At 44.3% G+C, this 23162-nt stretch overlaps 1 protein-coding gene across 1 annotated transcript in view; it reads left to right on the forward strand.

Annotated features, from left to right (window-relative positions):
• The window catches only part of LOC311527839 (uncharacterized protein), a 31316-nt gene extending 9315 nt beyond the window's left edge, over positions 1-22001 (forward strand). The window contains exons 2-6 of the mRNA XM_084642227.1: positions 3490-3510; positions 6946-7147; positions 10542-10750; positions 13380-13424; positions 21221-22001. Of these exons, the coding sequence (XP_084498353.1) occupies positions 3490-3510; positions 6946-7147; positions 10542-10750; positions 13380-13424; positions 21221-21328 (585 nt within the window). The 3' untranslated portion in view covers positions 21329-22001. The remainder of the gene's footprint in view (positions 1-3489; positions 3511-6945; positions 7148-10541; positions 10751-13379; positions 13425-21220) is intronic.
• Positions 22002-23162: the final 1161 nt, after the last annotated feature.

The following is a 23162-nucleotide window of genomic DNA, read 5'->3' on the forward strand; positions in this document are numbered from 1 at the left end:
GGGGGATGACGACTGGGGAGTGAGGACCAGGCTGTGCTGGACAGACAGACAGGAGAGGAGGAGATGGTGCAGAGGCAGTGAAGGGACTAACATGGTTAAGGTTGCAGTCCGGGGGTGGCATGCACCTTACTCTTCGTTTCCTGGTTTTCAGAGTTTTGAGTGTCACTGAATTTAATGTTCTGGAGAGGCACCACTGGGCAACCTTAACTCTGCATTGACCAAGTTTTTGGGCAGTTCATATAGTGCAATGGAAGCTGGGCTGTATCGTACCCAGGACCCTTCCCATGGACGCAGTGTACTTAGTGGGCCTTACAGTTTCTGTTAACTTAATGTTGTGGTTCACTGGATTTAATAAACAAAGTTTATGACTGTTTAACAGGGGACCCAGCTGTCTAGTGAAGTAAGCTTGATTTTAGAGCTATAAATACTGGAATGTTTGTGTCAGCACTGGAAAGGGTCACTTAGGGTGCAAAAAGTAAGAATAAGGAACCTCGGGGTTACAGAACAATCTTAGAATAGCCTGTGCTATGAGAATGTTTGACAAGGCTTGTTTTTTCTCAAGTATATACCCCACTTCCCAGCAGGAAACCAGCCCCGCCCCGAAGAAGAAAGGAGAACCTAGGGGGAAACAGCAGATAGTAAGAGAAAGAATGTAGGGTGGGAGTCAAGGGGTGGGAACTGGGGAAAAGGGAACAGAAACAGTTAGTAAATAATGTTGTATGTTTCAATAGAGAAGTTTATTTGGCATAGTTGACCTATAAACATAATCCAGTATATCACATCAGTTGTGAGATGAAGGAACAGAAGTCTGTCTCAGCCTAAACTGGTGCAGCAATTAGAAGAGGGAACAGCAAGAGGCAACAGCGATACACAGTGCGAAAATTAAGTGGTGAGACTGAACGTTAAAGCACGCTCCATTGATGTGCATGGTGCGTTAATGTCCAACGCAAAGAAAGTAAGTGAATTGTCAAAGGCAAGGCCAGACATTGTATTTGTCCAGAAAACCCATTATTAAAAAAAAAAAAAAGTTAAGACTCTAAACTAGAATCCAATAATTCTTTCCCTCAGATAAAATAAAGGTAGTAATTTTAATATCAAAGAATCTGCCAGCGCTTAAAAAAAGGAATTAGGTCATTTGTAGATTTATATTTGTCAGGGGCACGGTCTCCAGCGAAGGTTCTACACTAGCCCCAGTCTATTCCTCTAAATCCTGGCAGGAATTGTTTGCTGATGAATTTTTGGCTAATATTGTAAACTTTGCAATAAGCAAAATCATAACTGGAGAAGACCTCAATATGCCATTAAATCACTTCATGGATAAATCAGCTAATAAAAATTGGAAAAGCCATTACAGAAGAGCAAAAGTCAAGGGAAAATGTAATTAAGCTGGGCTTCCTGACACCTGAAGGCACCAGCACCCATCTCAGAGAAATTGTCTTTTTTTCTAACTCTGTAAATTAATGCACCAAGATCAGTTACATCCTGGTCTCCCCATCTTTAGTAACAGACATTATGGAGTCAGATACCATGCCCCCAAGTATGGATATTTCAGATCAATTATGGTGATGCTATAGGAAAGCCTTGGAAGCAAAATTACTGCTTAATGAAAGACTGTTATTTTGGATACTATCAAAAGAGAAACTAAGTCCTATTTTGATACTAATCATAATGGTTAAACATCTAAAAATATTGTTGGGGATGCATGAAAGCAGTAATAAGAAGCAAATTAATTAGCCTGCTGTCCCAGAAAGGAAGCAGAAAAAGTAAAATTAACATAGAAGACTGAAAACCTGTGAACCTTGCATAAAAGAAGTCTATATTAAATGCCTCTCCTTCCTCGAGGGCAACTAACTGCCATACAGAGAAAACTGAAAGGGCTGTCAGCCAGCTGAAATAGAGATATTATTAAGGGAATAAGGCTAATAAACTCCTTGCCTATCAATTATGAGACTAAAAGAATCAAATACAGGCAATAAATGCATCTGCCCTCCTCCCTCCCCTACATAAACACAGTAAAATTTAAGACCAGACAGATTGTTGAAGAATCTAGGAAACTTTTATATAAATCTTCAGGCCTCCAATTATAAAGAGGCTCTGGAGAAAATGAGGGAATGTATTAATGAGGCAGCATGCCCAGGTTAGCTCAGGAACAGTTGATAGGCTTAGAAAGACCAATGCAGGAAGAGGATTTCAGGGGGGGCGAATAAATCAATGCCATCACAAAAATCCCTAAGACTAGATGAGCTCTCAATAGGGTTTTATAAGATGACATGAGATATCACTGCAGGTAAACTAGCCACTCTAATGAATTTGTTAGAGAGTAAAGACAGATTCCCCATACAGTGAAAGACATAGCAGTAATAGCCAATTCACAAAACGACAAGATACTATGTCTCATACAGGCCAATCTTCTTTCTTAATGTATAGATGAAAATATTTTCAAAGACCCTGCCAGAAGAATAAAAGCAGGCAGTTAATACACGTTGGTCAAACAGGTTTCAGACATAATACACAGAACGATAACACTAGACAAATCATAGAAACAATTCATAACATGCAGATAATAATAACGATAATAAGTCTACTGCTGTCCCTAGACACTGAGAAGGGCTTTGATAGAGAAGCGTGGACTTCTATAAAAAGGACTTCCTTGGGTGGGTTTTGAAGACAATATGAAGATTTGGATGAATATATTATATGATTGCTAGGATGAAAGTGAATGGGATACACTTAAGTGAATTTCAGCTACAAAGAGGAACCAGAGAAGGCTGTCCTCTACCCTGCCTCTTTATTTGCCCTCTTTATGGCATTCTGGGCCCGCACACACACAAGTCAGAACAGTAGCATAACAGGTGTTACAATGAATAAAACAGAATATAAAATTGTGCTGTGTGTAGATGATGTGATACGAATGTTACCAATCCGGTGTGATCTATGAGGTGCATTCTGATATCAATTAATGAATTCAGTAGTATGTCTGGCTATGCAATTAATTATATGAAATCTGAAATATTAAATCTAGGGTTGGCAGAATCTATGATTAAGCTGCTGCAAGAGATGTTTGAATTTGCAAGGTCTGGTACTTTGAGATTAGGAGAAATATTAACTCCTGTCAGTTATATGAAATTAATTTTCCTCCCATATTTCAGAACTGAAAACTTGTATGTTTGATTGAAATAAAGTACATGTGTCTTGGCTGTCTAGCTGCGGTTAAAATGAATTTGTTCCAAAATCTTAGTTTCAGGCCCTATCAATGTAGTTACCAAGAAGAATGAGGTCATTCAAAGAGGAATTATTAAGTTGGTATGGGACAAGAAGTTCCTTAGAGTAAAGAAGAAAACTCTCCATAGACCCGCTGTGGGTTTATAAAGTATAAAAAAGGAATATTAAATTCTAGAGAGGATGTACAGGAATAGGGAAAAGAAATAAAAACACTAAGTGTAATTTTCATTCAGGATTGATATTAGTTTTTCATTTTTGTCTTTACAGATGGGCAGCAGTTCATCTAAGGTAAGCAGAAGAGGATTCACTTGGCTTTCCTTCTGTCCATCTAACCTGATTAAGAGTGCCATCTACTAGCTTTTAAGAATATATAGAATGATTTGTAAGTTTGTAGGTTCTATAAAGTTGTTGATCTGCACGGCAAAAGGCTTTCTGAATGCAGCTCTTAACATGGGGTTAGTTGTAAGCAGTGTTGCCAATGCCTGTATTTTTATTGTGATAGTTGGAGTTTTACTTAAACCCCCATCTTCTGGAAGCAAATGGTTATTTGGGAATTTCAGCTCTTTTTTTTTTATTTATTTTTAAAGCAAGTTTCTAACTCTTGCAAGTCTGGAGAAAAGCATGAAAAGATGACTTAAGTGCCCCAAAGGCAAATAAAAAGAATCAAAAATCTATTATTTAAATCTCAGTCTCATGATTTTTTAATGCTTGGAGTTGGCAATACTGAAATACTTACTGCTGTAATTCTTTGTTGATCAGAGGCATTGAGTCATTTCAGCAACGGCTGGGAGCAACATTCCCCTCCTTGCTAAAATGCAAATGTATGGTGGTGGAGAGGTGAAAACTGGAGCTGCTTCAGGGTTGCATAGGCAGACTAGAAGTGGCTGCCATTATCAGGTAAAGAAAGCATGGCAACCAGAGGGGGCCCATTGTTTCCTGGGTTGTCACCATTGACAGTGAGCAGAAGTAGAAAGGAAATTCTAACCAAAATCTTAGTCATTAGAAAAATATGCTGCACCTAAAAGAAATGTAATATAAGAGATGTGTTAAATCTATCGCCCACTGTGCTGTGGTCTCTCTCCATCTCCCTGCTTCTAACTTTGAGATCTTTGGACTGTAAAATAATTTCTCAAGAGAAGTGATAGGAATCCCATTGCCTGAATAATTTAAAACTAGACAGGTCAAAGCCCTGGAAAATACAGCATAAGGTAAGGAGCAATGCCAGGCTAATTCTACAAATAGAGTATCAGGGGGCCCAGCTGGCAGAGCATTCTGGGAGCTCAGCAGCAAAAGAACAGAGCCTGTGATTGTAAACGCTAGGTCTAATCCAAAGTAAAAGAGAAGAATATTCATTGCAGTGGGGAGGAGTAATCATAATGCAAATGGAAAGTCCTCCACCCCAACACCAGTACCCAAACGATCATCACTGGTGATTTTCATGAAAATACAAACACTGTAACATGACCACCATAGTATGTCGCGTCAGAAGAGAACAGTGCAATATTCAATGGAGCTAGATCTCTGCTAGGAACATAGGACCCACAAGACTGGATAACAACCAATGTCCATGTAGCCCAGTGTCCTGTCTCTGGCAGTGGCCAGCACCAAATGCTTTAGGGGCAGGAAAGAATCCTGGAGTAGCAGATGTGGGAAATCTCTGCACCCCCCCCCCCCCATTGATCTCTACTATTTAGAGATTGGCTTTAAGCCTTACAGCAAAAGATTTAATGTCCCTTCCAAAAAAATTTTAGTATTAACTATGACTCTGTATAGCCTTGTTGTTGATAGAAATGTCCAGTCCCTTTTTGAATCTTGTTAAGTTCTTGGCCTTAGTAGCTTCCTATGGCAGTGAGTTCTACAGTTAAATTGCACACTGCACGATAAAGTTTCCTTTTAGCTGTTATAAATTTGCCACCTTTTAATTTCATTGAATGCCCCTATTTCTTGTGTTAGGAGACAGGGAGAACAGAAGCTCCCACTCTACCCTTCTCTAGACCAGTGAGTATTTTATAGACTTTCTTCATGTCCCTGCTTTTTCATCTACTTTCTAAGGTAACAATCTCAGTCTTTTCAATCTCTTTCCCTAGGAGAGCATTTCTAGGCCTCTGACCATTATCAGCCTTCTCTGAACCCCACTAGCTCTGCATTATCCTTCTGGAGATGGCATGCCCCATGTTGCACACAGTATCTAGATGAGGCCAGACCATTTATATAAAGGCATTTGAATATTTACTATGTTATTCTCCATCCCATTCCTTATGCATCTTAACATTATGTTTGCTCTTTTGATGGCAGCTGCGCATTGCAAAGAGGTTTTCATTGAGCTGTCCACAGTGACGCCCAGAGCTTTCTTGGGTTCATACTGTTAACTCAGAACCCGGAAAGGTGTATGTGGAGAGAAAAATGTGAGCTACCCAATGTCCATTACTTTGCATCAATTAACACTGAATTTCATCTGCCATCATGTCACCCATTCACTTAAGTGGGTTAAGTCTCTCTGAAATTCCTCACAGACTTCCATGGTCTTTACTAACCTAAACAATTGTGTGTCTTCTGCAAACTTTGTCACCCCACTTCACATTCAATTTCCAGATCATTAGTAAATATAAAAATTTTATTAAAGCTAATGTTAAAGTTATATAATACACAGGTTAAGGAAAGAGTGTCTGCACATCTGAGTATAGTGCTTAGGTTATCCACAAATACAACGTTTGTTTTAAAAGTCATAAGAGACGACCTAGCCCAGAACTTTGAGGAGACTAGGAGCATCCTAGCCACACACCGAAGGAGGTAATTGTCTCACCACAAGAGCATGCTCCTCAGCCACCCCTCAATTTCCAAACCCAACTCAAAAGTATGATCTAAAGTATGATCTCCAAGCAATAAACCTACAGTAATCCCAGAAAAGAGAGAGAGGTAGATAGCTGCATCTCAATGAACTCATACCATCCGACAATGACTTCAGCTCTGCTTGTGGCTTGAGCACATGCACAGCCTGACTATAGATTGCCCCCTAGTGTGCAGTTTCTTCCATTGCTAATGCTTCATCTGGTATGTGCAGGCCAGATGCTGACTGGAGCTTGGCAAATGCTGCTGCAAATATTTACTGTATTTTTAAAAACAACTTCAATTTGCAGTCTTAGCTCTTCACTTTTCATGAACTTTTGGGCAGGAACTTCACTGACAAGAATGATAGACTCAAGGAGTGCAAGCTATTTAGCTTCACAGAGAGAAAGTTAAGGGGTAATTTGATCAGTCTGTAAGCGCCTACGTAGGGAACAAATATTTGAAAATGGGCTCTTCAGTGTATCAGACAAAGGTAGAACAAGATCCAGTGGCTAGAAACTGAAGTCAGACAAATTCAGACTGAAAATAAAACAAATCTGTGAGGGTAATTCACATTGGAGCAGTTTACCAAGGTTGTGATAGATCGGTCACTGGCAATTTTAAAACCAAGATTGGATGTTTTTCTAAATGATCTGCTGTAGTTCAAACAAAAATTATTTTGGGGAAGTTCTCAGGCCTGTGTTATGCAGGAGACCAGAGTAGATGATCACAATGGTTCCTACTGTCCTTGGAATTTATGAATCTGCTAATATTTGCTGCTTACAAGGATATTAATAAATATTTGAGGCAGGCAAAAAACACTGCCTGAAAATCTCCAGCTAATGGGGTGTGAGCCTTTATTTCTTCTAATTTTCATTTCAATTTTTTCTATTTTAGAAAAGCCAGAGAGTGATGTCACCAATATCATTTACCCTGAAAGCTACATTAAATTATTTGTTTTGCTTCTTTGAAACTGTGCCTAAAGAAAACATACAGCTGGGAGATATCATCTTATTTCCTATGGCCACCTCCCTACAGTCTAGCATCTGGAAGCACGTTGGTGTTTACTGTGGAAACAAGGAAGTTGTACACTTTGACGGTAAGTTAGTAGAGTATTATTACTATCAGTTATTTCTTAGCACGCAAAAGTGTGCTAGATGCATCAGAAAAACATTTAGACAGCTGGACCATGCCCCAAAAAGCTTTCAGACTAAATTAAAATGTGACAAAACAAGTGAAGATGACAAACAAACTAAGGGGATGGTTAGGACAAAGATTACAGTAATACAGAGTTAGTCAGTTAAACTGCTTCTTAAAAAGACTGTTCCAGGGACTCCAAAGTTATCTTCAACCCTAACACCATGAAGTACTGTGTGCTGTAGAAAGCACTTGGAATGACAGTTAGATATGATAAATTGTGTTGTAGGTGGAAGATTCACTTCAGTTGTCAGCACAGTTCAGATATGTCCTTCCCTGTTGGCTTGGTGAGTTCTGAGCTGGGTATGCCACTTCTGGTCTTCCAGGTGATTTCTAGATTTGGGATTCCCCTGCAAATCTACTGGTTACTTTGGGTTTTTCATTAGCTGAACAGTTCATTTGGAAAGAGCCACCACAGGGATGAGTGTTATAAATACCTTTTAATAACAATTAGCACCAAATATGTTTTTTTTAAATATAACAAATGGAAAATGGGGATGATGGTAGCAATGAGTACAAATTGGCAGTTAGGCAATGCAGACAATTGATAAGGGAAGCTGAAGATATGAATGAAAAAAGTCTACGGCCAGTAGGGTTAAGGACAAGAAGAAGGAATTATTTAAATATATCAAGTCCAAGTGAAATCCTAGTATAGGATTTTGGTATAGATCCGATTCTAGACAAAGCTGATAAAATTCCCAGTCATGATACAAAAGAGGCAAAAGTATTCCCTAAATATTTCTGTTCTGTGTTTTGCAAAAAGCAGGATGATGTGTTCATATCTTAAAGTAATAAGATGTACTTTCTATTCCATCAGTAACTAAGGAAAATGTTAAACAGCAACTACTAAAGTTTTATTTAAAAAATGCTAACTCAGCAAGACCCACTAACGTGCACTCGAGTATTAAAAGAAATTGTTTCAGGGGCTCTCTGAACCAGTCATGGTGATTTTTAACAAATCTTGGAACACCTGGGAAATTCCAGAGGACTGGAGGGAAAAAAAGCTAACTGTGCCAGTATTTTGAAAGGTAAATAGGATGACTTGGGTAACTATAGGCTTGCTAGCCTGACATTGATCCTGGACAAAAGTCATGGAAAGGCCTGCACATGATGCAATCTGTAGAGAATTAAAGGATGGCAGCATAATTAAGCCAATCAAAAAAGTTTTATGGAAAATAGAACTTATCAAGTAAACATGAGACAGTTTGTTTGGTTTTTAATGAGACTACAAGTTTGGCTGATAAAAGTAACTGTGTGGACATAATATACCATGACAAAGTTGCTCCTCTGCCTTGGTGGGTCCTGCGCTTATTGGCGGATTTGCTCGCCTCAGAGATTCATGGCAGCCCTCACTTTGGCCACTTTTGCTAGTGGCTCAAACCTGTTAACCTCATTCAGCTAACCTCATCACTGGCCAGCGTGGGGAAAAGGAAGGAGAACAATCCCCGCAGTCTCTGCTTATCCACCTAGTGGGTTGGGGGACAGGCCAGGGACCTTCCCCTCTAGTGGGACCCACAGTCCAGCTCAACTCCTCCTGTATCCAATATGGAGTTGGGGGAATGTGGGGAACCCGGGCCAGCCCTCTACTCCAGGTTCCAGCCTAGGGCCCTGTGGATCACAGCTGTCTACAGTGCTTTGAGTAACACCTGTGTGGCAGCTACAACTCCCTGGGCTACTTCCCCATGGTCTCCTCCCAACACCTTCTTTATCCTCACCACAGGACCTTCCTCCTGATGCCAGATAGCATTTGTACTCCTCAGTCCTCCAGCAGCATGCCCTCTCGCTCTCAGCTCCTTGCATGCCCCTCACTGACTGGAGTGAGGTCCTTTTTTAAACCAGGTGCCCTGATTAGCCTACCTGTCTTAATGGATTCTAGCAGCTTCTTAATTGGCTCCAGGTATCCTAATTAGCCTGCCTGCCTTAATTGGTTCCAGCAAGTTCCTGATTGTTCTGGAACCGCCCAGGGGAAAGGAACCTGCTTAATCTGGGGCTAATATATCTCCCTTTGATCACTTTCCTCTAGCCATCTGGGCCGACCCTGTCACAATACTTAAACTTCTATAAGACATTTCATAGTGGTTAAGGCCAGAAGGGACCACGAGAGCACCCATTCTGACCTCCGATATATCACAAGCCACTAAATACCACCCAGCCACTCCCATCCCAAGCCCAACAACCAGAATTAGAGCAAACTATTTTAGCCCTCTAGAGACTAGACTATGATGTTACCCAAGCAGAGAATAGGAGGGACCAAGATGCACCAATGCACAAAAAATATTGGTGGAGTAGTAAATAATGATGATCACTTGGTAAAATGGGCTCATTTGAACAAGTGTTTTTAATACAGCCAAATGCTAAGTCCGATATCTAGGAACAAAGAATGAGGGGTTTCACAGACTAGGGGACAGTATCCTGGAAAGACATGACACTGAAAATGACTAAGGGGTCAGGACAGAAAACCAATTCACCAAGTTCAAGTGTGATGCTGTAGCTAAGAGGGCAGATGGGCCTTAATCTCTAGTTTTGCTTGGCTCGATAGAGAGCCTTGAGCCCAAATTCCAAGGCTTCTTTGGTTTGATTGACGATCTTAATTTATTTTTCAAGAAAGATATTGAGACTAGCCAGATATATAATACAGGGTGAGAGTTTCAAAGCTGCGTTGGGCATCCAAATCCCCTAAGGTAATGGGATCTGGGCATCCAAATCCCTTAAGCAGCTTTGGAAATTTCAGCCATAATGCATGCTAGGTTTTATTTTAAGGAGGATCCCTATTGTCTAGACACAGTTTTGAACAGATAAAGGTGGGAGGATGGGGAAAGGCCAAGTGAGCAATCAGGATGGCTTTTCTCTAGGTTGGCATCATGTGACTCACCACAACAATGGAAATAGGAGAGGTCCAGAGTTATGTAGTGTCCCACTTTGTCCTGCAGGCCATCTGCTGGGTTTTACTTACTGGATTTCATATTTTGTTTCAGAAGTGCGGTTTTGTTGTGCACATTGAGCGCCAATCCTGCCAGTGATCCTATCTCTCCTATTAGAGTTACGAGATAGCAACTGTGAAAAAACGGGACAGGGGCGGAGGGTAATAGGTGCCTATATAAGAAAAACTCCCCCCCCCCCCCAAAAAAAACCTGTCCCTTTAAAAACGGGGACAGATGGTCACTCTACCTCATATGATATTGGATCTGTACCTCTTAGGAAGGCAAATGCACACATTTCCGTCTCTCTCATATTTGTCTCCTGTCACGTCACAGAGAATGTTAACAGGCCACTGAATGCTATTGGTTCTTTTAAAGGAATCGTCCACAAACAAGGAATCAAAGCTATGGAAAGAGAGAGGGGGGAATATCAGATTTTGAGACTTAAACGAAGAATCAATAAAGACGCTTTCCAGAAGAAGGTAGAGGACATGCTGAATGCTGAGACAACATACCACTGTCTCACAAACAACTGCATCCATTTTGCATTTTCCCTTTTGGATATGGAAAAGTTTTACCATAAAATAGTAAGTACATTAATGGGGCAAACCAAGTGGAGTCGGAGGGGTTGTGAGCTTCATCCACTTTTCTGTTGAAGTGCTGCTGGGAGCCTCTGCAGTCCAGAGAGCAGACTGACATTCAGAGGGCACAAAGTGGTTTAAGACTGCCTTAGGACCCCATCTGCCTGGGCTGAGGGGTCTGAGCTGCACCCCTTGTAGGCACAGCACAGCAACCCCTCTCTAGCATTTAGCCTCTCTCATAATATTTAGTTGTCCTGATGAATTCTCAGGCTCAAGCTTAGAAACAGCCTCCTGAAAACAGCCTCTGGTTGGTGTGGGGATGAGTGGGATTGAGTTTATTCTCTTTGCTTTGTGTCTTACTAGCTAATGCTGATGGCACATGACTGTACCTCTGTGTGATCTCTTTTAGCATCATAAGCACAGGCACCGACTCCATGGGTGCTCCAGAGCTGGAGCACCCACAGGGAAAAAATAGTAGGTGCTCAGCACCCACCAGCAGCCCTCCCATCAGCTCCTCCCCTCTCCCCAGGGCCGCCCACCCCCTGCAGATCAGCTGTTCAGCATGCAGGAGGCACTGGAGGGTGGGGGAGAAGCGAAGGCAGGGCACACTTGGGGGAGTGGGTGGCAGTGGAACGGGATGGGAAGAGGCAGGGCAGAGCGGCAGCAGGAAGAGGTAGGGTGGGGATGGGGGCTTAAAGGAAGGGGTGGAGTGGGGACGGGGCCTGGGGCGGAGTGGGGGTTGAGCACTCCCCGGCAACTCAAAGATGGCGCCTCTGGTCATAAGCACATTGTGAGGACCAACCTAAGATATTGCTTCCCACTCCCACTGCTGAGCAGCAGCCATTTGCACTTTGGTGAGCACTACACAAGGACTTGCATGAACCAAGTCACCATCGCCGTGTGCGTTGTGGGCTGGCCGCTGTATACCTTCTCACTAGCAGCTTGTTCTGTCTCATTCTTTAACACTGGAGCTTGCCCAGCTTCCATGGGGGGAGTCAATCTCAGTGTGAGACATCTATAAATACAACTAGAGCTGGTCATTGTTCTAGCACATCCTTACCAGAACTGCCCTGTACAGGAATTTGGCCAGGGCTCGTCCCTCTCTGGGGTGGCAGGGAACCACACCGCCTCGGTACTTCCTTTCGGTTGTTGACAGGGAATTAGCCTGGCCGCAGGAGTCTCTCACCGTGGCAGCAGTAGAGGCAAACACAAACAGTTATTCACGCCCGGCCCGCGATCGGCAGGCAATAGTGAGTCACGAGCTCAGGACCTCAGGCAGGAGCCGAGCAACTATTATATAATTAGCAGGCCCCGTTCCTGGGTCAGGGCAGGGCAACAGAGCGTCAGTAGCTCAGAGTCTCAGGCAGGGGCTGAGCAAAGGCAGGTAAACAGCAAGCCCAGGCCCTTGGCTCAGAGGGGCCTGGGAGAGGGGGAGACTGCCACCCACAAGTTGGGTGGCGGGGGGATGTAGGCCCACCCACTCCACTGCGTTCCAGCCCGGGGCCTTAGCAGCGGCAGAAGGCCTGCTGCTGAGTCGGTGGGGATCCTGGCCACAACACACTGACATAGGCTCTGGCAGTGCTGCAGCCAGACTAGGGTCAGCTGCCCCTGGGCTACTTCCTAACTCCCTCTCTAGAGGTACCTGGGTCCGGACGATGTCCTCCGGGGGGTCAAATACCATGGGCTCCTCAGGGTAACTGGCAAGGGAGGCTTGACAGCTCCTCCGGGCTCTGGTCAGTGTCAGGTGTCACCAGGTCAGGCCAGTCTTTGGGTCCACCACCGGTTCTCGGGGTCTCCCAACCAGGAGCTAGGCCGCAGGCATCTGGCCTTTCAGGCGGCTGCTCTTCTAGTGAGCTCTGGAGTTAGGCTTTTATACTTCCTGTCCTGTGCCTTGACCTCTGGGGAGCAGGTGCAGGATTCGCTGGCTCTGCCCACTTTGGTATCCAGAGAGACTCATCCCTCTCCGGGGCGGTGGGGAACCACACAGGCTCGCTAAACGCCCCCATGCAGCAATATGCAGTGTTTTATCTCGTTTGTCTGTTTGCAGTCTCCAATACACAGTTATCAGAGAGTAATTTCATAATTTCACCTACAGAGTTGTTACAAACATTTCACAGTGAAATTAATGACCAGTGTGTCAGTAGATTTCAAACAATGTTACATGTCACCTTTTAAATAAGTATCTTGACACCAGTGCAAGCCTGCCTGGGGGGGGCAAGCGGGGCAATTTGCCCCAGGTCCCACAGAGTACAATAGTATTGCAACTTTTTTTTATGGAAGTGGCCCCCGAAATTGCTTTGTCCCAGCCCCCCTGAATCCTCTGGGTGGCACTGCACCAGTGTGAGGTGTAGTGAGTATGTCAGCCCTGACAAGAGGAGTGCACTGCAAAAAATAGCCTTTGTGTCACACCCCACTGGTCTTAGTTCCTTGACAGTCCTGGTTCCCCTTCCCTATGGAATTACAGACAAACCCTGGCCCATGGTGGTACATAAATACAGTGAGACTTAACTTAATTCAATCAGGTTTGCCCAGGATATTTAGGAAATGGGCATCTGTCGCAACCAGCCCTAAACAAAATGCCGAAAAAGAAAGATTCCCCCATGGCACCCAGTTAACAAGCGTCTTTCTTTTGCAGTTTACTCCTATAAAAGATGGCAATGGAAATGATGCAGGAGAACAGGTGAGTATTCCCCACTACCCTACATGCTACCAACCTAGAAAGAGTTACCATTAAATACAACATCACCACCAGTTAAGGCTACCTAAGTGACATAGATTCATAGATTTTAAGGTCAGAAGGGACCATTATGATCATCTAGTCTGACCTCCTGCACAATGCAGGCCACATAATCTTACCCACCCACTCCTGCAATAAATCTCCCACCTATGTCTGAGCTATTGAAGTCCTCAAATCATGGTTTAAAGACTTCAAGGTGCAGAGAATCCTCCAGCAAGTGACCCGTGCCCCATGCTACGGAGGAAGGTGAAAAACCCTCAGGGCCTTTTCCAATCTGCCTGGAGGAAAATTCCTTCCCGACCCCAAATATGGCGATCAGCTGAACTCTGAGCATGTGGGCAAGATTCACCAGCCAGATACCCAGGAAAGAATTCTCCATAGTAACTCAGATCCCACCCCATCTAACATCCCATCACAGGCCATTGGGCCTATTTACCATGAATAGTCAAAGATCAATTAATTGCCAAACTCATGTTATCCCATCATACCATCTCCTCCATAAACTTATTGAGTTTAATCTTGAAGCCAGATAGGTCTTTTGCCCCCACTGCTTCCCGTGGAAGGCTATTCCAGAACTTCACTCCTCTGATGGTTAGAAACCTTTGTCTAATTTCAAGTCTAAACTTCCCGATGGCCAGTTTATGTCCATTTGTTCTTGTGTCCACATTGGTACTGAGCTTAAATAATTCCTCTCCCTCTCCAGTATTTATCCCTCTGATATATTCATAGAGACCAATCATATCTCCCCTCAACCTTCTTTTGGTTAGGCTAAACGAGCCAAGCTCCTTGAGTCTCCATTCATAAGACAGGTTTTCCATTCCTCGGGTCATCCTAGTAGCCCTTCTCTGTACCTGTTCCAGTTTGAATTCATCCTTCTTAAACATGGGAGACCAGAACTGCACACAGTACTCCAGATGAGATCATAGAATCATAGAATATCAGGGTTGGAAGGGACCTCAAGAGGTCATCTAGTCCAACCCCCTGCTCAAAGCAGGACCGATCCCCAATTAAATCATCCCAGCCAGGGCTTTGTCAAGCCTGACCTTAAAAACTTCTAAGGAAGGAGATTCCACCACCTCCCTAGGTAACGCATTCCAGTGTTTCACCACCCTCCTAGTGAAAAAGTTTTTCCTAATATCCAACCTAAATCTCCCCCACTGCAACTTGAGACCATTACTCCTTGTTCTGTCATCTGCTACCACTGAGAACAGTCTAGAGCCATCCTCTTTGGAACCCCCTTTCAGGTAGTTGAAAGCAGCTATCAAATACCCCCTCATTCTTCCGTAGACTAAACATCCCCAGTTCCCTCAGCCTCTCCTCATAAGTCATGTGTTCCAGTCCCCTAATCATTTTTGTTGCCCTCCACTGGACTCCCTCCAATTTTTCCACATCCTTCTTGTAGTGTGGGGCCCAAAACTGGACACAGTACTCCAGATGAGGCCTCACCAGTGTCGAATAGAGGGGGACGATCACGTCCCTCGATCTGCTGGCAATGCCCCTACTTATACATCCCAAAATGCCATTGGCCTTCTTGGCAACAAGGGCACACTGTTGACTCATATCCAGCTTCTCGTCCACTGTAACCCCTAGGTCCTTTTCTGCAGAACTGCTGCCGAGCCATTCGGTCCCTAGTCTGTAGCGGTGCATGGGATTCTTCTGTCCTAAGTGCAGGACTCTGCACTTGTCCTTGTTGAACCTCATCAGATTTCTTTTGGCCCAATCCTCCAATTTGTCTAGGTCCCTCTGTATCCTTTCCCTACCCTTCAGCGTATTTACCTCTCCTCCCAGTGCCTTGTATAACAGTACTAACACCTCCTTATCTCTACTGGAAATACCTTGCCTGATGCATCCCAAGACCGCATTAGCTTTTTTCAAGGCCATATCACATTGGCAGCTCATAGTCATCCTGTGGTCAACCAATACTCCAAGGTCCTTCTCCTCCTCTGTTACTTCTAATTGATGCGTCCCCAGCTTATAACTAAAATTCTTGTTATTAATCCCTAAATGCATGACCTGACACTCCTCACTATTAATTTTCATCCTATTACTATTACTCCAGTTTACAAGGTCATCCAAATCCTCCTGTATGATATCCCGGTCCTTCTCTAAATTGGCAATACCTCCCAGCTTTGTATCATCCGCAAACTTTATTAGCACACTCCCACTTTTTGTGTCGAGGTCAGTAATAAAAAGATTGGACTCAAAACCAATCCCTGAGGAACTCCACTGGTAACCTCCCTCCAGCCTGACAGTTCACCTTTCAGTATGACCCGCTGTAGCCTCCCTTTTAACCAATTCCTTATCCACCTTTCAATTTTCATATTGATCACCATCTTTTCCAACTTAACTAATAATTCCCCATGTGGCACCATATCAAACACCTTACTGAAATCCAGGTAAATTAGATCCACTGGGTTTCCTTTGTCTAAAAAATCTGTTACTTTCTCAAAGAAGGGGATCAGGTTGGTTTGGCACAATCTAACTTTTGTAAAACCATGTTGTATTTTGTCCCATTTACCATTGACCTCAATGTCCTTAACTACTTTCTCCTTCAAAATTTTTTCCAAGACCTTGCATACTACAGATGTCAAATTAACAGGACTGTAGTTACCCGGATCATGTTTTTTTCCCTTTCTTAAAAATAGGAACTATGTTAGCAATTCTCCAGTCATATGGTACAACCCCTGAGTTTACAGATTCATTAAAAATTCTTGCTAATGGGCTTGCAATTTCATGTGCGAATTCCTTTAATATTCTTGGATGAAGATTATCTCGGCCCCCTGATTTAGTCCCATTAAGCTGTTCAAGTTTTTCGCTTCTACCTCAGATATGGTAATATCTACCTGCATATCCTCATTCCCATTTGTCATGCTACCATTATCCCTAAGATTCTCACTAGCCTTATTAAAGACTGAGGCAAAGTATTTGTTTAGATATTGGGCCATGCCTAGATTATCTTTAACCTCCACTCCATCCTCAGTGTTTAGCGGTCCCACTTATTCTTTCTTTGTTTTCTTCTTATTTATATGGCTATAGAACCTTTTACTATTGGTTTTAATTCCCTTTGCAAGGTCCAACTCTACTTGACTTTTAGCCCTTCTCACTTTATCCCTACATGTTCTGACCTCAGTAAGGTAGCTTTCCTTGCTGATCCCTCATGTACAAGTCCTTAAAAGCAGGCAAACAACCAGTGAAGGGAAACGTTGTTCACTTGTCATAAGAATCATCACTGCACTAACCTCTCTCTCACTGAGACTCCAGCCATCCACCGGGAAACTGGTGCACACACCAGTCCTGCAACTCACACTCTAATGCAGACTTTTTCAGACTTTATCTCTTATGTGTTGGAGAGAAATCACATATTCTGATGCTCAAGTCATTATATATTCAAATTACTGCAGTTGGCCTCAGGGTTCTGTGTTAGGGTGTCAGTTACAGGAATGGTGTGTGTTTGTCTAAACTGGGAGTTTCCTGGTGGACAGCTGGAATCTGTCAGTGAGAGTGGTTAGTGCAGTGATGGATGCTATGGACAGTGAACAATTTTTTCCCTGCCTTTAAGGGCTTGCATGTGTGGAGGTGTCATTTAGGCAGCCTTAACTGATGGCTGTGGATGTGTTTTGGTGGTAATTTCCTTGGTTTTTGGCATGCATGTGGCAGGGGGTGAGCGGGACTGTTCAGAAGATTTTGGAGAAGAGGGGTGGACTGGTTACACTTTTGTGGAAGGGGCTCACCTCACCAAGACAGATCCACAGCATCTGAGTGCCCGGGCTTGAAGGGAACAAAGTCCGACAGCGATAAAGAACTAGATCTTCATCGCTCAGAGGTGCCTCTCTTGGGGCATGGTAGCTCCACCTGCACTAAACAGAAGGCGGGGAAGGTTCCTGCGGTTCCTAGGGTTTGGGAGGCACAGGGATCATCAGGTAGGTAAATTGCTAAATCCTGTAACTTGCAGCCACAGATAAATGCTGGCACCGATTACAGTGTCCTTTCAAACTTGGGCCCTAATTGTTGTAGTAGAAATCACTGAAACTGACTAGCTTTAGATCAGCAGTGTCCATAGAAAATGAAAACCAGATAGCCAGGGCACATTGCTTAATGGGGTTGGTGGGGGTGGGGAATCTCATAGGCAGGTCCCAGCCTGTGAATGGCAGCTGGTTTTTCATTAGGGCCAGTTGTCAGAGGAGTTGGGCTGGGCTGGGAATGCAGTTCCTGGGGTAGCCTGAGAGTCAAAGCTTTGAAGGCCAGAATGGACTCTTATGACAATGTACCTGGACGTCCTACATCAGAGGCCAAAGAACCTCTCCTAGAGAACTTCCTCCCTCTGGTTTCCTGTTACCTTGACAACAGGGCAGGCAGTGTCTCTGAAGGGGCCTGAGGAGTCCAGTTTTCAATGTAGCCCCTCATGGTGTGTCTACACCACAATAAGACACCGGCAGCTGGCCTGTGCCAGTTGGGTTGGGCTAAGGAGCCATTTAACTGTGGTGTTGACATTCTGGCTCGGATTGGAGCCACAGCTCTAGCAGCCTGCGAGGGGGGAGGGCATAAAAGCAAATACAGTACAGTGCTGTGTTAAACGTAAACTACTAAAAAAATAAAGGGAATGTTTAAAAAAAAAAAAGATTTGACAAAGTAAAGAAACCCTTTCTGTGTGTGTTTCCTTTTAAATTAAGATGGTTAAAAGCATCATTTTTCTTCTTCATAGTAAAGTCTCAACGCTGTATTAAGTCAACGTTGAGTTGTAAACTTTTGAAAGAACCATAATGTTTTGTTCAGAGTTACGAACATTCTCCATTCCCGAGGTATCTGTAACTCTGAGGTGCTACTGGAGAGCATCCTGTGTCAGATGCACGACCAACAACTATAATTTGGCTGCTCATGCTGGGTACAGCACATATCATAGATATGATTAACCATTTGTGCTGTACCCAGCATGAGCAGCCAAATTAATCAAGTGGCAGCAGTTAAAGCTGCAGCAGTGCTAGCAACCCCAAAGTGGGCTTGTTTCTAGCAGAACTGTGCACCTCACGGTTTTATACTGCTGTCCCTCACCACAGCATCTGACCACCTTCCATGGAAAATCAATAGAAATAATGAAGTTTCTGGTGGACTTCACAGAATCTCTCATACTTCTCCTTTTGGGGTGAAAAAATAAACCCCAAAAAAGGGTATTTTAATTTTTAAATCTTATTCTTTTCCCTCTCTGCATACCAGCAAGAGAGCAGTGAGCGGGGCACGGGCTTCATCTTTTCCAAGGTGCAGAAAGGCCCTCTTCTCCCCCTAACATGTCTGGAGTATTCTGCCTCCAGGCACCCCAACATGGGCAATTCACCGCCTTATCCCCTCTGCTGTGCTGGTGTCCCTGAAGAAGCACTGTTGATGCCATAGTTTGTAAGGCACATGGGGAGCTTTCAGTATGAAAACTCTATACACAGCGATATTTTGCAGTATGCTGTACTTAATGTATTTTACTTATTGCATCAGTACTGCATGATGGGTAGTGGTCTGCAGAGTGAAGCCTCAGGCTTGGTTGGCCACTGCTTGTCCCTTGCATAGAGGTTATATCTTTTATTGGACCAACTTTGGTTGGTGAGAGAGACAAGCTTTCGATCTACACAGAGCTCATCCTTATGTCTGGGAAACGTACTTAGAGTGTCATAGCTAAATACAGGGTGGAACAGATTGTTTCGGATAAGTAGTTAATACATATTTCATGGGACCATTCAAGGTGAAGTGGCCCATTAACAAGTGAAGTGGCTGGTGAAGTGTCCCCTCCAGTCATAAGGAGGAAAGTAAAGGGGAGGAAACAGATGGGGAGTTGTTAATGGGTTATAGGTTGTTGTAATAAGCCATGAATGGACCAGTGTCTGTGTTCAGTCCATGGTTTTTAGTGTCTAGCAGAGTTATGAATTTAAGCTCCCAGGCTCCTCTTTCGAAAGTGGTGTGCAGGTTTCCTTTGAAGATGAGGCATGATAGGACAGATATGGAGTTATCGTTGTGTGAAAAGTGTTCACCCACAGGTGATAGGTTGTTGTCTTTTATCATTTTCCTGTGTGAGTTCATTCGAGAGCTTAGTGATTGTCCAGTTTCACCCACATAGTTGTTATTGGGGCATTTAATGCATTGGATGAGGTATGCTATATGTTGTGATAGGTATGTGTAGGACCCATAGATCTTGAACGTTGCATTGTGGGGGGTGTTGAACACTGTAGCAGTGGAGATATATTTGCAGGTTTTGCATCTGTTGTTCTGGCAGGTTTTGATGCTGCTTTGAGTTGATACGTCCTGGTCTGTGGGGAGCTTGCTTCTGCTGATGAGCTTGCAGAGGTTGTGAGGGGGTGTTTGAAGGCCAGAAGAGGGGGTTCAGGAAAAATTTATTTCAGGATGGGGTCCCCATTGAGGATGGGTTGTTGTTGTTTCATGATACCCTATATGGGCTCCACTGTGGGGTGGTAGGTGACAACTAGGGGTATGCAGTCAGAGCGGGTTTTATTTCTGTATTGAAGCAGGTTCTCTCGAGGCATTTGAGTGGCCAGTCCCATGTTGCAATCTACTTCTCTGGTGGTGTGTCCTTGTTTGGTGAAGGTGGTTTTGAGTTTAAGGTTTATATCCCAGACTTTCTCCTTGGCGCATAGTCTGAGGTATCTGAGTGGCTGACTGAAGAAAACAGACTTCTTGGTGTGTTTGGGGTGGTTACTGGATCTATGAAGGTTGGTGTGGTGATCCAGGGGTTTCTTATATGTATATGGTTGTCTGTTTGGATTCCATTGTTGAAGCTGATCGTGGTATCCAGGAAGTTGATGCTGGTGTGGGAGTATTCCAGAGAGAATTTAATGGATGGGTAATGATTGTTGAAATTGTGGTGGAAATCTACAAGGGAGTTTAAGTCATCTGTCCAGAGGATGAAAATGTCATCAATAAATTTCAGGTATTTCATTGGATTTGTGGTGCTTTTGTCAAGAAATTCTTCTTCAAGGTGGCCCATGAAGAGGTTGGTGTATTGGGGAGCTATCCTATGCCTCTTGCATAGTCATTCAGACAAGTGCAAAGTGGACATAAAAACTAGCAGTCTGACTTGTCAACAATTTACATCCACTTTACACTCAAGGAAAATACAGTGGAGATTCAGGACCATTATTCTGAGGTACAAGATGCTGGGAGAAGTTAGATATCTGAAGACTGTTCTACACTTAAAAGCTAAGTCAATCTAAAGTCACATCCTACAGTGCTGCAGTTAAAATGATCTAATCCCGAGTGTCGACATGGCTAGGTTGACAGAAGAATTCTATGCCCCACAGAGAGGTGGATTACCTACAAAAGCAGAAAAACCCTGTCTTTTGCTGTAGGGAGTGTCTATACCATGGCACTACAGTTGTATAGCACAGACAGAGGTGATGCGTGTGTTGGGGCACATGGAGTCATGTGTTTCCCCCCAGATTTCTGCCCTGGGGAGAGGCAGGAGCAGCTGGGAGATGGAGGGAGAGGAGACTGAGGGTAAGGGAGGACATGACTTGAGCTGTTCTGGGGGGCGGCCAAACCTTTAAATTGTGTCCCCCCACTATCAGCAGGTACAGGTCACCTCTGAGCACAGACATGACTCTAGAGAAGATTTCTATTACAAAGCAGCCCAGAGAATGAAAGCAGGGGAGAGCCACGAGTCCACTGCATTAGTGCTTCCCCTACAGCCATGGGGTTTCTTCTTCATAAATTTGTTGTTTTTTTTTAATTCTATTCTCTTCTAGGTGCCCCTGAACATGACAGGACAAATGGATCAGAATGAGTACAACAGAGCCGGAGAATTTCAGAACAACATGCCACAGAGAGAAATTCCCTTACGCAATATTTCATAAGGACATAAAAAATAATGTTTGGTGGGATATAGATATTCAGCTCTGTCTGTAAAGGCCTATACTTTAAGAATTTACATATATGTTTATCATTTAGCTAGTTATAGAGGTATAATCTGAGGCCCTCTTCTTACGCTAAGATCTCTGGCTAAGCAGCAGAGGTAGCCATAAGCTGGGAAGCAAATGGTCACATCCCCACATTCCAAACCAGTCATATTGAAATAAGGTGCTATTGGGCTGTTAGGCATTATCAGGACAGGATTGTATTCCTATCACCACCAGATAAAGAAAGTTAAAGAAAACTTAATTTGATAGCATCCTGTCTGGCAAAAAATCGTTTCTCAATAGTTGAGGTTGTGAAACCCTCATTTCTGTATATTTTATCTTTATGGCACCCACTTTTCTATTGTTAATTGTTTCTGTCTGCTGTATAATTAATTTTGCTAGGTGTAAGTTAATTAGGGTGGTGGGATATAATTGGTTAGAAAATTATGTTACAATATGATAGGATTGGTTAGGTAGATTTCAGTAAAATGATTGGTTGAGGTATAGCTGAGAATATTACCATATAAATTAGGGGCAAACAGGAAGTAAGTTGGGATTTGAAAATAAGGAAAAAGGAACTTGGATTTAAGCTTGCTGGAAATTCATCCCAATAAACATCTAATTGTTTGCACCTTCGGACTTCGGGTATTGTTGCTCTCTGTTTACGTGAGAAGGACCACAGAAGTGAGAAGGTGAAGGAATAAGCCCTCTAACAATGCTGTACAAAACAGTGTCTGAAGCAGAGGTTGCATGATAGGCTGCATGGTGTAGTAGGCAAGGCACAGTATGCCTAGGCAGTGGTGAGCTGGTTTGCACCGGTTCACTAGAACCGGTTGTTAAATTTAGAAGCCCTTTTAGAACCGGTTGTTCCACGAGGGACAACCAGTTCTAAAAGGGCTTCTAAATTTAACCGGCCAAAAGTGGCAACTTAGGCGCCAACTCCATGGGTGCTCCAGGGCTGGAGCACCCGAGGGGAAAACTTGGTTGGTGCAGAGCACCCACCGGCAGCTCCCCTGGCCCCAGCTCACCTCCGCTCCACCTCCACCTCCTCCCATGAACACGCCGTCCCGCTCTGCTTCTCCGCGCGCCCCCCCCCAAGGCTTCCCGTGAATCAGCTGTTCGCGTGGGAAGCCGGGGCGAGCTGAGAAGCAGGCGGTGGCTTCGCACTCAGGCCCAGGGAGGTGGAGGTGAGCTGGGGAGGGGGGTGAGGAGGGCCGCCCACACCGCAGCAGGTAACTTGGAGGGGGAAGGGGGAGCACGTAGGGGAACTGCTCCTTGCCTCAGCTCACCTCTGCCACCCTCGGCCTGAGTGTGAAGCTGCCGCCTGCTTCTCAGCACTCCCAGGCTTCCCGCCGAACAGCAGATTCACGGGAAGCTGGGGTGGGCGGAGAAGCAGAGTGGGATGGTGCGTTCAGGGGAGGAGGCGGAGCAGAGGTGAGTTGGGGCCGGGCGTGGGGTGGGGAGCTGCCGGTGGGGGCTCTGCACCCACCAAATTTTCCCCGTGGGTGCTCCAGCCCTGGAGCACCCATGGAGTCGGTGCCTAAGACACCACTTTTGATGTGATCAGTGCGGGGAGCGGCCATTCCCCCTGCTCCCCCACTAGCTACGCTCCCCCACCCCAGGAGCCAGAGGGACCTGCCAGATGCTTCCTGGGAGCTGCCCCAGGTAAGCACCTCTGGGACTCCCCACCTTGCCCCCTGAAAGGCGCCTCTGGCTCTTAAAGGTGAGGTGGGGTGGGCACCCACTACGGTGGCCCACGAGACCCTCCTGTCCAGTTCTGGGGGCAGTCAGG

This window comes from Lepidochelys olivacea, assembly GCF_965140295.1.
Source record: "Lepidochelys olivacea isolate rLepOli2 genome assembly, chromosome: 10".
Lineage (NCBI taxonomy): Eukaryota > Metazoa > Chordata > Testudines > Cheloniidae > Lepidochelys > Lepidochelys olivacea.